The sequence below is a fragment of the Lactuca serriola genome, chromosome 2 (genome assembly GCF_051521515.1).
Source record: "Lactuca serriola cultivar US96UC23 chromosome 2, Lser_US96UC23_V15, whole genome shotgun sequence".
NCBI classification, from domain to species: domain Eukaryota; kingdom Viridiplantae; phylum Streptophyta; class Magnoliopsida; order Asterales; family Asteraceae; genus Lactuca; species Lactuca serriola.
In genome coordinates, this window is record NC_136409.1 from 167,946,921 (window position 1) to 167,960,034 (window position 13,114).

The 13,114-nt window shown below is 37.4% G+C and overlaps 1 protein-coding gene across 1 annotated transcript; it reads right to left on the minus strand.

Annotated features, from left to right (window-relative positions):
- Nucleotides 1-465: 465 nt before the first annotated feature.
- On the minus strand, nt 466-1,295 carry LOC145087335 (uncharacterized). The gene is made up of 2 exons (XM_079025279.1): nt 961-1,295; nt 466-882 (listed from the first exon to the last, which is right to left on the minus strand). Exons 1-2 carry the CDS (start codon nt 1,192-1,194, stop codon nt 670-672), a joined length of 447 nt encoding a protein of 148 aa, XP_078881405.1. The 5' UTR covers nt 1,195-1,295; the 3' UTR covers nt 466-669.
- Nucleotides 1,296-13,114: the final 11,819 nt, after the last annotated feature.

Below are 13,114 nucleotides of genomic sequence, written 5' to 3' on the forward strand. Positions count from 1 at the left end.
AATAAATAATTTATGATTTTTTCTACCAACTATGATTCCACCACCACCACCGTAACCTTCGATCTCCGCCACCACCACATCTACCACCTCCAGTATCGTCATCGTCTTTACTATCATCAAGAAATCGATACGGTTAATGTACAATATCATTAATTTATATGGTCAATAAATATTAAAAACAACATATATTTATTTTAGATTATTATAGAAAACATTTGAAGGTTATAGACTTTTAGTCCACATTTATTATCTAGATGTAGAAAAAGGATCATACTTCTTAAAAAAAAAAAAAAAACACCTCACTCATCTTCATTATCTAAAAAACTTTTTATTTTTTTTATTTTTTTTATTTTTTATTTTTTTTTATCTTCTTAACCGATTTTATTATCTAAAGACACCCATGTCAATTCTCACCAATTCCTTAAAGGCTTAAACACCATTCAATAAAAAGTTTAAAAAATAAAATAAAATAAAAAGGAACTTCACTTCATCGTATAACACAAATCAGAAACCAAACATACAAAAACATATCCCAAGCATCGCCTTGTGAATAACTCAATCACCCACCGTCCACCCATAAGGCAGATTATTGTATACACTATCATGTGTACGACATACATACTTACATAAAGACATACAAACATACATGCATCATACATTTTATAACAATTACTGGTGACTCCCTGGTAACTTCTCCTTTATTTTGTCCATCAGCCCCTTCTTCTCATGCCCTTCCTCTCCCTGATATCCAACGCCGACGCCGGTGCCAACAGTGGTAGTGGCTGAAGAAGTCTTCTGCTCATCTCCACCAGGAAGCTTCTCCTTGATCTTCTCAACCACACCTTTCTTCTTCCTTCGTCCTCCCTCTCCATCATCCTCCGACTGCACAATCAAACCCAACGTTAGTTATTAATCTTTAAAGGCTTAGAAGATTAATGATAACATATATATTTCACTTACAGAGCTGGAACTGCCACTGCCAGAACGGTGGAGGACACCTCCGGCACCGGCATCATTATGTTTCACTTGTTCATGGGCGTGACCATGAGCAGCTCCCGTTCCGATGCTGTTGATTTTTGTAGCGTCGATAGTGTCATGACCAACGGCGCCTGTCGACTGCAGTGGGTTGTGGGCATGCTCGTCGGTGTGGTGACCCTCCTTATGGGCGTACTGTTCTCCTCCGTATTGTGCCATTTCGTCCGGTGAAAAAGATTGTTAGAAAGTACAAGTGATGATTCAAAACGTTCAAGCAAACAGTTGATTATTGTGGGAAAGATGATGGGAATGGAGATGGATTTAAGTGGCTTTATATAGAGAATAGTCGAATAGATTGGTTAGTAAATTATGGTGTACGTGGAGGATTGACGATGTATGGAAGGGCCGACCACGAAGATATATATGATTGACTAAAACTCAAAATAGAATATATTTTTTATTTATTAATAAATTAATATATAATATATTTGATAAATAACTATGTATTATTTTTCTTTTAACGGAACCACTTTTATTTAATCGAGTTAGTTAAGTATCAGGGAAGCTTGGATTATGGTTTATATTTTTAATGATTGATGGTTAATCACAAAAATCGAAGTTTTTCGATAAGTAAACTATCAAATTTTTATTTCTTTAGACATATAGATTATGAGATATCAATTATATATAGACAAATGTAAAAACGGTACATGTGGTATGCAGTTTTTCTAATGTTCGGTTCAAACATCGATTTTTTTTGGTTTCGTTGTCATTTTGAACTAGTTTAATTGTGTTTTTAATCCCTCTACATATTGAAATGACTATAATATCCTTAGGGTATTTATTTTCCATTTTTAAATCAAAAACTTATTTATTTATTTTAACATTAAAAAATAAGAGGGTCTCTCTCTCTCTCTCTCTCTCTCTCTCTCTCTCTCTCTCTCTCTCTCTCTCTCTCTCTCTCTCTCTCTCTCTCTCTCTCCTGCATACACACTCACTGATGAACATGCTTCAACACACATATTTATGATGAACATATAAACCGACACCAGTAGACCATTGATTTAATAAAAAAATCCTTATTCTCAGTTCACTCAAAAACTACCACGACCTTGAGTAATTGCGATAGAGAAGACAAAATCACGACTGAGCCTTTTTCAACACATACATACACTGATTCAGTGATTTAGGGAAAAACGATTCATATATGAACCCAAACCAACACATTGTGCTATTGACCAAATTAGAAGATAAAATCATGTCTAAATCCACACCAACAAATCATATATGAACCCACATCAATACATCTAGCAATCAATGAGAATGTTTTCATGGATGATAACAAAGAGGGAGAAGAATAAGGGGGTGTTTGGATAGAGAAAAAATAGGTTGCTTATTCCTTATTGTTTAATCCCACCGCAATAAGCAAATTTAAGTGTTTGGATAAGAGTCTTTGTAACATCCCGGGAATTCAGAAGTATAGTTGAAGGGCTAAAAGTGTAAATAAGAAGGTCGACTCGGCGAGTCGATGGATAGACTCGGCGAGTCGAGTCGCGTTACAGGTCACGTGTTAAGTGACCAACTCGGCGAGTCGCATGGGTGGACTAGGCGAGTTGGTGCTGTATGGACAAAACCCTAATCCCAGGGGTTAAGCCCTATATAAAGAACATAATACCCTCTCCCCAGCCTCTTTACCCTCCCTTGAGTTCCAAAAGCCCTAATAGATGTGAGTGAGAGATTGGAGCACATCTTGGAGCTTGGATAAGTGGATTAGGAAGGAAATCTTGAAGAGCAAAGGGGTTGCAGCAAGGAAGGAGCATAGATCCGAGGTCTACTTCAGTGGGAGCTTGCATTTGAGGTAATAATCTATTCTTGAGCTTTTGTGCTTCCAGATCTATCAATTGTAGGGTTTTTGGGGGCATAAATAAGGTCTATCTCGAGTTTGGAGTTAGATCTGAGGATGCTACCTCAGATCTAGGCTGTGGATGATCCAAGAAGCCATAAAGTCTATGCCCAAGAGTTGTTGGTGAAGTTCTTTTGTCCCAAACCCTAGGCCTAGAGTGTTTTATGCTTAGATCTCTTTGGATTCACGTAAAGTTTGCTACTTTACGTGATGTGTGGGTAGTAGAAGAGTAGATCTATGGATTGGAGCCCCTGCATGGCTTAAAAAGCCACTATATGGATTAAGAACTAGAGGTACTCGGCGAGTCACATGGGTGTACTCGACGAGTTGCATGAAGATAGGCAAGAACTCGGCGAGTTGGAAGAACAACTCGCTGAGTCTGTTGAAGATTGCCTTGGACTTGGCGAGTCTGGTCGTGAAGTCCTAACCTTTTTGGTTGAGCTGTGAATCGTTGAGTCGAGGGACGACTCAGTGAGTTGAGCAGGAAGTGACTCAGAGTTTGTTGGACTCGGCGAGTTGAGTCGTGGGTTGGGAGTTTCTGAGTATAGGGACTCAACGAGTCAGTGGGTTGACTCGGCGAGTAGAGTCAGTCAGGAGGGTTGACTTTGATTGAGGACTTTGACTTTGACCAAGAGTTGACCAGTTGACTTCCAGGGGTATTTTGGTAATTATTGGTATTTGTTGAGTTCAATCTTTTGGTATTGATCAGTGGTGGTGTTCGTGTCGGAGGTTGGAACAGCGTGATCTTATCCTTTCAGTCGGCAATTGCAGAGTGAGTTATCCTCACTACGACACCAAGGTCGGCCCCTTATCGGATGGAAATCCGGGTAGTTGTTTTTATGATATTGTTTTGCTATATTTGCATCATGGTAGTTAGGATGGTATGTGTTAGAGATCTGGTTAAGGTCGGTACCCGGGATATAGGGTAATTGTATGCTAGTGACCGGTTAGGTCGGAATCCTGGTTAGGACATTGATATGCTATGTGATCTGTTAGACTGTTTGTCTGGTTGAGGATTGTTATATGATTATATGTTTATGTGCACATGGTTGTTGGACTGGGGTTGGGTTGAGGTGGGTCCTGCTTCGTGCTGTAGGCCAACATACCCAGGGCGGACTGGATATTTCGAAGGCCCAGCGAGCGATCCGGATAGGCTGAAGGCCTCGAGAGGGCGGTCCAGACGTGCCGAGGCTCGGAGAGTGGACCAGGCCGACTGAAGGCCCGGTGCTGGCGGACCAGTCATACTGTAGACTCAGAGAGTGGACCAGGTGGATTAAAGGCCCGGTGCGGGCGGACCAATCACACTGTAGACTCGATGTATATGGCTAGACTCGGAGGGTGGACCAGGTCAGGTGGACTGTAGGCCGGTGCGGCGGACCAGTCACATAGTAGACCCGAACTGCATGACTGTTCTGTTCTGGTTATGATATTATGCGTGTATGGTATTGTGGTTGGTATTTTGGGGGTATCTCACTAAGCTTTCGGGCTTACAGTTGTGGTTTAATGTTTCAGGTACTTCAGGAGACCGTGGCAAGGCAAAGGCGTGATCGTACCGCTCCTCATGTTTATGTTTTATGATATGGTTCTGGGGAATACTCTGATAATAAAAGTATTGAAAACCTTTTTGTAATAACTTTATGAATGTGGGTTGTTTTTTAAAAGTTTTAAATTGGTTGAAATTTTTAGAGCGTTACAGTCTTTAAAAATCAGCTTATTGCGGTAGGAATAAGCTAAATAAGCTGATTTTAATAAGGAATGGGGGGAATGCTTATTGCTTATTGCTTATTGCTTATTACTTATTGCTTATTGGTCATTTTACTCATATAAGCTGTTTTGTTTGTCAAACACTTAAAATGCTTATTGCTTATTGCTTATTCACACCGCAATAAGCTAATCCAAACACATTTAAAAAAAGTGTTTATTCCGACCGCAATAAGCAAATAAACAATAAGCTAATAAGCTAAAAACTATTTATCCAAACACCCCCTAAACCTATGGATGGACATGGGAGATGATGGGTACACAAAATCAGTGGCAAAATAAGCAATTCATCAAATTAGAAATCAATCCACAAAAGAATCTTGAAATCGTTAGCCCCGCCCCTACCCCGCTTCATCTCCCTCGCCTCACTCCTCTCCCATACAATTGACCACTATAACCCATCTCCTCGGGCAAACCGACCCCACCAGCCACCATCATCGCCTTATGCTATGGAAAACTTTGCTAACATTCAGTTTTGGGGTTTATTAAAGAGATTTAGGGTTTGATTCGGTTTTAGACCGTCTCAGCTAGTTTCTTAGATGTCGATTTTGTCCAGAATGAAAGATGGAGAAACACAACTTATCTAGTTTACTCTTGTAGGAAAAAGGAAACGACACCATTGATGAATGCACCACAGCTTATCTGATGGTGATAGGGTTTCAATTTTGTCAAAAAGATGATCAAAATATGGATTTTAAATGGTGTCAACTATGATAATGATGAAGGTGGACGTTGATTTATGGTGGCTAGAAGGAGGAATGATGGTGAGTAGTTGATGGTGGGTTTTAAAGAAGATGATGTATCTTCTGGGTATTAAAATGAGAGAGAGAGAGAGAGAGGAGGTAGGCCCTCTCATTTTTTAATTATTAAAATTAATAAATAATTATTAAACTTTAAAAAAATGAATTTAAAAATAGAAAATAAATACTCAAGGGTATTAAAGTCATTTTAGTTTACCGAGTGACCAAATCCGCAATGAAACTAACTCAAAAGGATCATGAACTCAAAATAGTTGAGGTTTGGACTAAACCTCAGAAAATATGCATACCACAAAAACCATTTTTGTAATTTTTTCTTATATATATAGTTAGCCTTTCCATTTATTCGTAATGTTTAGGGCCGATTGGACATGTGCGAGTGTGCGACCACACATGGTGCGTGTCGTTTGGGGGCCTAGGGGATGACATCGGGCATGTTAGGGATACACAACCTCATATAGCCCGTATCGTTTGGGAGCCTGCTATTTTTTACGTCCAGTAGTTGGAGATTATGATAGATTAGTGACGGATTACTAACATTGATAATTTTTTGCTTTAATTACCTTTCTGATAATTATCGATTTATCAATGAATTTCTTGTATAAACGATTGCATTTTGGAGCCTAGTTTTACTTTTGTTATAAACTCTTGAAATTTAAAAGACCGGTCGTGATAATAAAATACTACTATAGAAGTTTAAGGGATAATGACTTAAAATGGTAGTATATTTTTCGATTTGTACACATTTGGTCACTGAGTTTTTTTTCGTCCACATTTACCCCTTCAACTTGTTGAACTGTACACATTCAGTCCTTATGACCGGTTACTCCAGGTTAACTGGGTAAAATGATTTAATAGGGTAATATATTTTTCATTTTGTACACATTTAGTCCTTAATTTTTTTTGTTTCAAAATAATTCATTTTTATTTTTGTACACATTCAATACTTATGAATGTTTTCTTTAGTTTTTTCTCACGACATCTTACGTGGGACAATCATTGATGAAGTGTGTGAGGCTACTGATGTTTATGTGTAATGTCTCATTTTCACAACCAAACAATTTCATTTTTAAATAAGGCAAAACTCCCTAATTATAAATCCATTATTAAGAAAAAACGTTTATTCCAAAATATATTTATCGAAAAAATAAACAACTGGGTAAACACAAAGTTTAGTGAGTTTCCCCCAAAATACTCAACACAACAAATGTATTATCATGCATAACGGACCTATACTCATCAGATTGGTATATCTTTGCCCAATCAGTAATCAGACTGGAATGCCAACATGCAACAGGTCCAATCAGTCATCAGACTGGAATACTCAGGGTTTGTTGGCATGATGCCTTAATCCAACCGCTCTTCTCGAGTCTTCGTACCTACAGCTTATAGTCGGCCCGCACCAGGTATCTTGGCCTACAACATATAACAAGACCACCTGAAATTATCTCACCACCATATGGCTATCTCACATAAGATGTCGCGAGAACAATCTAAAGAAATCATTCATAAGTACTGAATGAATACAAAAACAAAAATGACTTATTTTGTAACAAAAAAATATTAAGGACTAAATGTGTACAAAAATATTAAGGAATAAATGTGTACAAAGTGATAAATATATTACCCTATTAAGTTATTTTTACCGCTAACCTGGATTAGCCGGTCATAAGGACTAAATGTGTACAATTTAACAAGTTGAAGGGGTAAATATAGACGAAAAAAAAAACTCAGTGACTAAATATATACAAATCGGAAAATATATTACCCTTTTAAGTCATTACCGAAGTTTAATATGTATTATTATTTACTTGTATATATGAAGATTCTTCAATTATACTATATGAAATTTAACAAGTTTTATCCGGAGTCTATAACTCTTTTCTCACTTTTTATATCTTAGAACTTTTATATATAGTTTCTGGGAGTTATATGATATCAATCATTATAAATTTGAATTTATACGATGCATTTATATTAGCTCATATACGTTGATAGTTTAGGTTGTGGAAACGTCTATCCGATGAATTTAGCTTTCTTTGGAACAACGAATTTTATTAGACCGCATGCAACGAGCAAGTCACAAAGCTGGGAAAGAAAAACAACAGAACATTACAAACACAGGAATGGGAACAACACCAGTTAGCCGGATACAATTACCGGTTTTACCCAAATGTTTAGCACTTTAGCCTACCCAAAAACCAAAGGGATTTTATTATCCACTATTAATTTCGCCGAGGTAGAAAATATTTATTAAATTCCTTGTTGTTTCTATTATTCCAAACGCACCAGATCATACCGTATGGGATAGCTTCTTCATCTTCTTCTTCTTTTTTTTTTTTTCAATTAATTACTTATGATAATCACATATGAAAATAGACAAATAGACAGGTGTCTCTATTGATTTTTGTATTTCTTTTCAAACTGTATCTAATAAATTAGGTGTTTAATCTCAGTGTCTTTTAATCATACGCTTTTGGAGCAGGTGAGGTGCCTAAACCGGTCACTGGGGTCACCTTGGATGCATGGCATGGAGCCAGCCGTACACGTGCGATATCCTATAATTAATTACGTGCCACCTTAATGGATTGTTCTATTTAAATTCACATTGGGAGATATCGTATAATCACGTGCCACGTTAGCCTTAACGGAAGGTTCTATTTAAACTTACATAGGGAGATAGACATGTGTAAAGGAATGTCGGCCGAGATATGGAGTTTAGTATGGATTTATTACTCTCTCTCTCTCTCTCTCTCTCTCTCTCTCTCTCTCTCTCTCTCTCTCTCTCTCTCTCTCTCTCTCTCTCTCTCTCTCTCTCTCTCTCTCTCTATATATATATATATATATATATATATATATATATATTTTGTCTACAGATAAAAAAACATATACATTAAAAAAACATTAATTACCATTAACTTTATATAATAAAATAATATTTTATCGTTACTTTGCATTTAATGTTTCATTAAATGCTTAGCATGCTTAGCTGGTTGAGTAATAATGAAAGGTATTTTGATAAAAATGTTATTTATTTTTAGAAGTTGACTGTTATTTTTGGACAAACCAAAAATGAAATATGAACTATAATTTTGGGACGAAGGGTGTGTGTGTGTGTGTGTGTCTATATATATATATATATATATATATATATATATATATATATATATATATATATATATATATATATATATATAGTTAGGTTCAAATGTTTTTAGCAAATATTGTGTGCCTAAATGCACCAATGAGAATCAAGAAATAATCAATAATTAACCAAATCATTAAAGGGTATTTTGGACCTTTTGTACTTTTATTTAAGGAAATTATTTAATTGAAATCATTCAATTAAGGAAATAAACTAATCATTCAATTAAGGAATTAAACTAAATATATTTGACCTAGTTATGTTTGTGGCTGAACACTTCATCATCGACATCAACACCATCACCATCAACCTAGTTATGTTGTTGCTGCCTTCCGTTCGTTCTTCCCCTACTTCGATCAAGTTCCTTTCGTCCCCGATCAAATGAAGACGAGAATCGGAGATGCTTTCTCTCTCCTTGTAATAGATCGACAAAACATCGGATTTCTTAAAATGCCTGCGAGCCTTCGTGCTTCATTCTTTCCTGTCGACGCTACTTTCATTTGTTCCTTCTTTACTCGATCAAACAAAAACACAGGACATAAAAAGCCCTAATTTCTATTAGGTCACCAGGGTTTGAGAAATCATATTCGTTCCTTCTTTACCCAATTAGGTCACCAGGGTTTGATGACTCCGACCCGGATGAATTCCAATCCGGTTCACAATTGGGGAACTAGTAACGAATTAGGGTTGGCTAAATCGAATTCTTCCTTGTTTTCTTCGTCTTCTTTGTCGAGTTTAGATCAACGAGGGTTAACAGAGAGGGGGATGGGGATTGGGCCGGCGTTTGTTTTTGTCGTTGATGGTAGTTCAAGTGAGGATGAACTTCAAGCACTTAAGAATGAGTTGCTGTCGATTGTTGCACAGTTGCCGGAAAATGCCATGGTGGGGCTGATTGTTTTTTATTCAATGGCGAGGGTGTATGATCTTGGGTTTACTGAGTGTTTACGAGTGGTTGTCTTACATGGTGAAGGCAAGCCTTCTTCTAGCCAGGTATTCCAAACTTGTTTATTTTCTGTTCATTTTCATCTTCTTCTTTATCTTGCTGTGAATTATGAATACATACTCTAGTGTTTACTGGGAATGAATGCATATGTGTGTTGATGATTCAATCACAGCTATTGAATTCTGTATTCAATCACAGCTCTTGAATTATGTAATGTATTCTATTAGAATTTATTTTATGTAGATGTATTCTGTTAGAATGTTTGAGAATAATTGTCAACAACAAGTACATTATGTCAGAATTTATAGTTTTTATTCTCTTAGAATGCATTGAATTTTTTAATTTTGAAACTTGATTATGTTTTCTTTGTGGATTTAGGTTTTGAAGAGGCTAACATTGATGTGGAGAAGGAAGAAAACATAGAGAACGAGAGTCTATTATACTAGAATGTGTTATGCTATAATGCATAAAGTGTTGCTAAAAAATAATATTCTATTAGAATAGATTAGTGTTTTGTTAGATTGTGATGTTTTTTTTCTTTTTTCTTTCAGAATGTTGTTATTATTCAATGAATCATAATCATACAATGTAATTATTTGGATATTATTAGTTCAAGAATTGATTTTGTGTATTCTTTTTAGAATGTATTTACTAGTTTATGGTTGGCATTCTGTCATTCTGACAGAATATAATTGACGAATATATTTACTAGTTTATGGTTAACATTCTACCATTCTGATAGAATAAAATCGAATTTCTAATTTTGAATTAATTTAAAATATTCAGATTTTTTAAAATAAAGGAATTAATTATCCCTAAAAATCTGAAAATTTCCTTTTTTAATATAGGTTAATTGACTAAAACGCCCTTATGCTGAAATTTGTGTGATTATATGGTATATGTTATACTATTCTACTATCATAGACCTCAGATCATTACCTTTGATTATATTCCATCCGATGGTCCAGATCTATGCATTCTGGCACACAATAGTTACTAGAAACAAAATAACCTAACCCTATATATATATATATATATATATATATATATATATATATATATATATATATATATATATATGACAAAACTACAAGATTAGTCCCTATGGTATTAAAAAACTTTGGATGAGATTCAAAAACTTTCCCACTTGCATAGAAGGTCCAAATCAAGGATTTTTCGTGTTTTTGGTCCTTGAACAACTTAAAAAGACTATTTTACTATTTTCATATCCTTTTTTCCATTTTTAAAATCTATATTAATACATTTACTATTTAAAAATAATAAAAAAAGGAATTAATCTACCCACCAATTCTCTTCTCGTAACTTTACATTTCTCTCTCTCTCTCTCTCTCTCTCTCTCTCTCTCTCTCTTTCTCACATACACAAACACACACACACTCCTTCATCAAAAATATATCGGCTTCATCGCCTCCATTCCCATTAAGAAGCCCTAATGGCTTCAACGACTTCATCCGAGCAAATCTCATGTTTGACAAATTCTCAGTCAAATGATTCCACCACATTGAGTTCTGGTGCTCGGAAGCCACCAACACCGCCTGACGTTTCTCATGGTGCCTTGGCATGCCCATCTTTTAGAACTTTGATCTACCTACCTCCTCCGCTCCGACCAACTCAACTTTTTATTCATTTGTAACACGCCTTTTAATTATTAGATAAATAAATAAATTAATGAACGAATAGAATCCCTAAAAAAATAAATAATAATAATTAAATATAAAAGGACGATCTCGAAGAGCTAATTGTCAATTTTAGAAGTCGAGAGTCAAAAGTGTAAGTTCCGGACTCTGTTTGTAATTATTTATGAAGAGAGGGGCTCCGTGGTAATTACTTGAAATTAATTTAAAAGCAAATTAGGTGGAAGGGCTGATTATGGCCTAATTAAGATATATGCGACTGTTTTGTAACTTTCGGACTTAATGTGTAAAGGAATTTAAGGGGCAGGGTTCAAATGGTAATTTATGGGGTTGCTTTGAAAGAATAAGGGTAGGGAGGGGCTGTTATGGTCCTTATGGCAAACTAAGTAAATGGAGGCGGGTATTTAGGGTCCCGTAACCCTAAACCTAGCGCAAACAATGGCAGCCACCATCTTCTTCTTCTTCACTCCATGTTACTGTCGCAACCTCCATCGCTCTCCTTCTTCACCACCGATGATGCTACCGCTATAGTTGTCGAAACGAGCCACTGAGACCGTTGCTGCTTCGTTGAGAACCGCCGCCATAATCTCCTCTGCCACCTCCGGTGAAGTCGTGAACGGCTGGAGAAGCCCCACCAAGAATGAAGGAGGAGCTGTGACCGACGGACGCGAGTCGTGTGCAATTGGAATGCTCTCGGTGAGACTATCTCTCACCTCCTTCTTCCATTTTCTAGTTGTTAGGGCCTTAACCGCCGTTGGTCACCATTCAGTGGCGTTTTGGTGATATCCTGCCACCTTGTGGGTGGCTAAATGCGTATGTGTTAGTGGCTATCTATGCAAAATCTGCCGCCTGCCGCCACTCGTTCCACTTTTTGGCGTCGCTGCCATCATAAACAACTATTGTTGCCGCCGTGAGCCACCAGATGGGTGGCAGGAGTTGTTTTGTGACCATATAGCGGGTGTGTGTGCATGTATTTCTGTTAGTGCGTGTTTAGTCTAGCCGGAAATCGCAAGGAAGCCACCACCACCACCGTGAGGTGGTGGCTGCCGCCATGAACCACCGTGTGTGGGTGTGTGTCTTAGTGTATGTGTGTGTGTGTGTTTATTAGTGGGTGTGAATTATCAATTTATACATTGCAATGGTGCAAAAAAAAAAAACCCTAACCACCACCGGCCGCCTTGTCGGGTGGCGGTGTGCTTGCCTCGTTGAGTCTGATTCGTGTAGGGTGCTTGAAACCCTAATGGGCCCAATGAGACTTAATGGGCTTAATGTAGCACCCGGTTCCTGGTACGTAAATGTTATTTGAGTATTTCCCTTCTTTTAGTCTTGGACTCGGCGAGTCATAGGTCCGACTCGCCGAGTGGATGCGGGACCCGGGACAAGTTTAAGCTGGCGACTCGGCGAGTCCATATCCTGGACTCGGCGAGTCACAGCTGTTGGATGAAACCCTAAGTTTCAGGGGTTTGCACCTTATTTAAAGGACTTATCCGCCCCAGGCCAGCCCCCATTCTCTCCCCAGAGCTCCCAACCCTCGTTTATGCTCGTTCTTTGAAGTATTGAAGCTTTGTTGTGTGCTTTTGGAAGGTTTTGAAGGAGGAAGGAAGTAGATCCAGAAGAAGGGAAGCCCTCCAGGCATTATTGTGTTCTTCTAGCAGTTCCTTTGAGGTATAACCCATTTTCCCCATGATTCTTTGCTCATTACTTCATTTAGGTCTTTCTTGGACAAATCCCCAAGCTTGTATGTGCATTATATGTCGTAATAAGATGTTTGGCCTCTGGATCTAGGCAAGATTGAGCTCCAGGAGCTCAGATCTGTTAGCTTTATAGCCTCATGTTGCTTGATAGTCCTATATCTACCCTTTTGAGACATTTTGAGCCCTAAAATTCATATTGGTGAATATCCACACGTAAAGTTGGAAACTTTACGTGTGATTCATGTCCTAGAAGTCCAGATCTGTGAATGGCACGGACTGG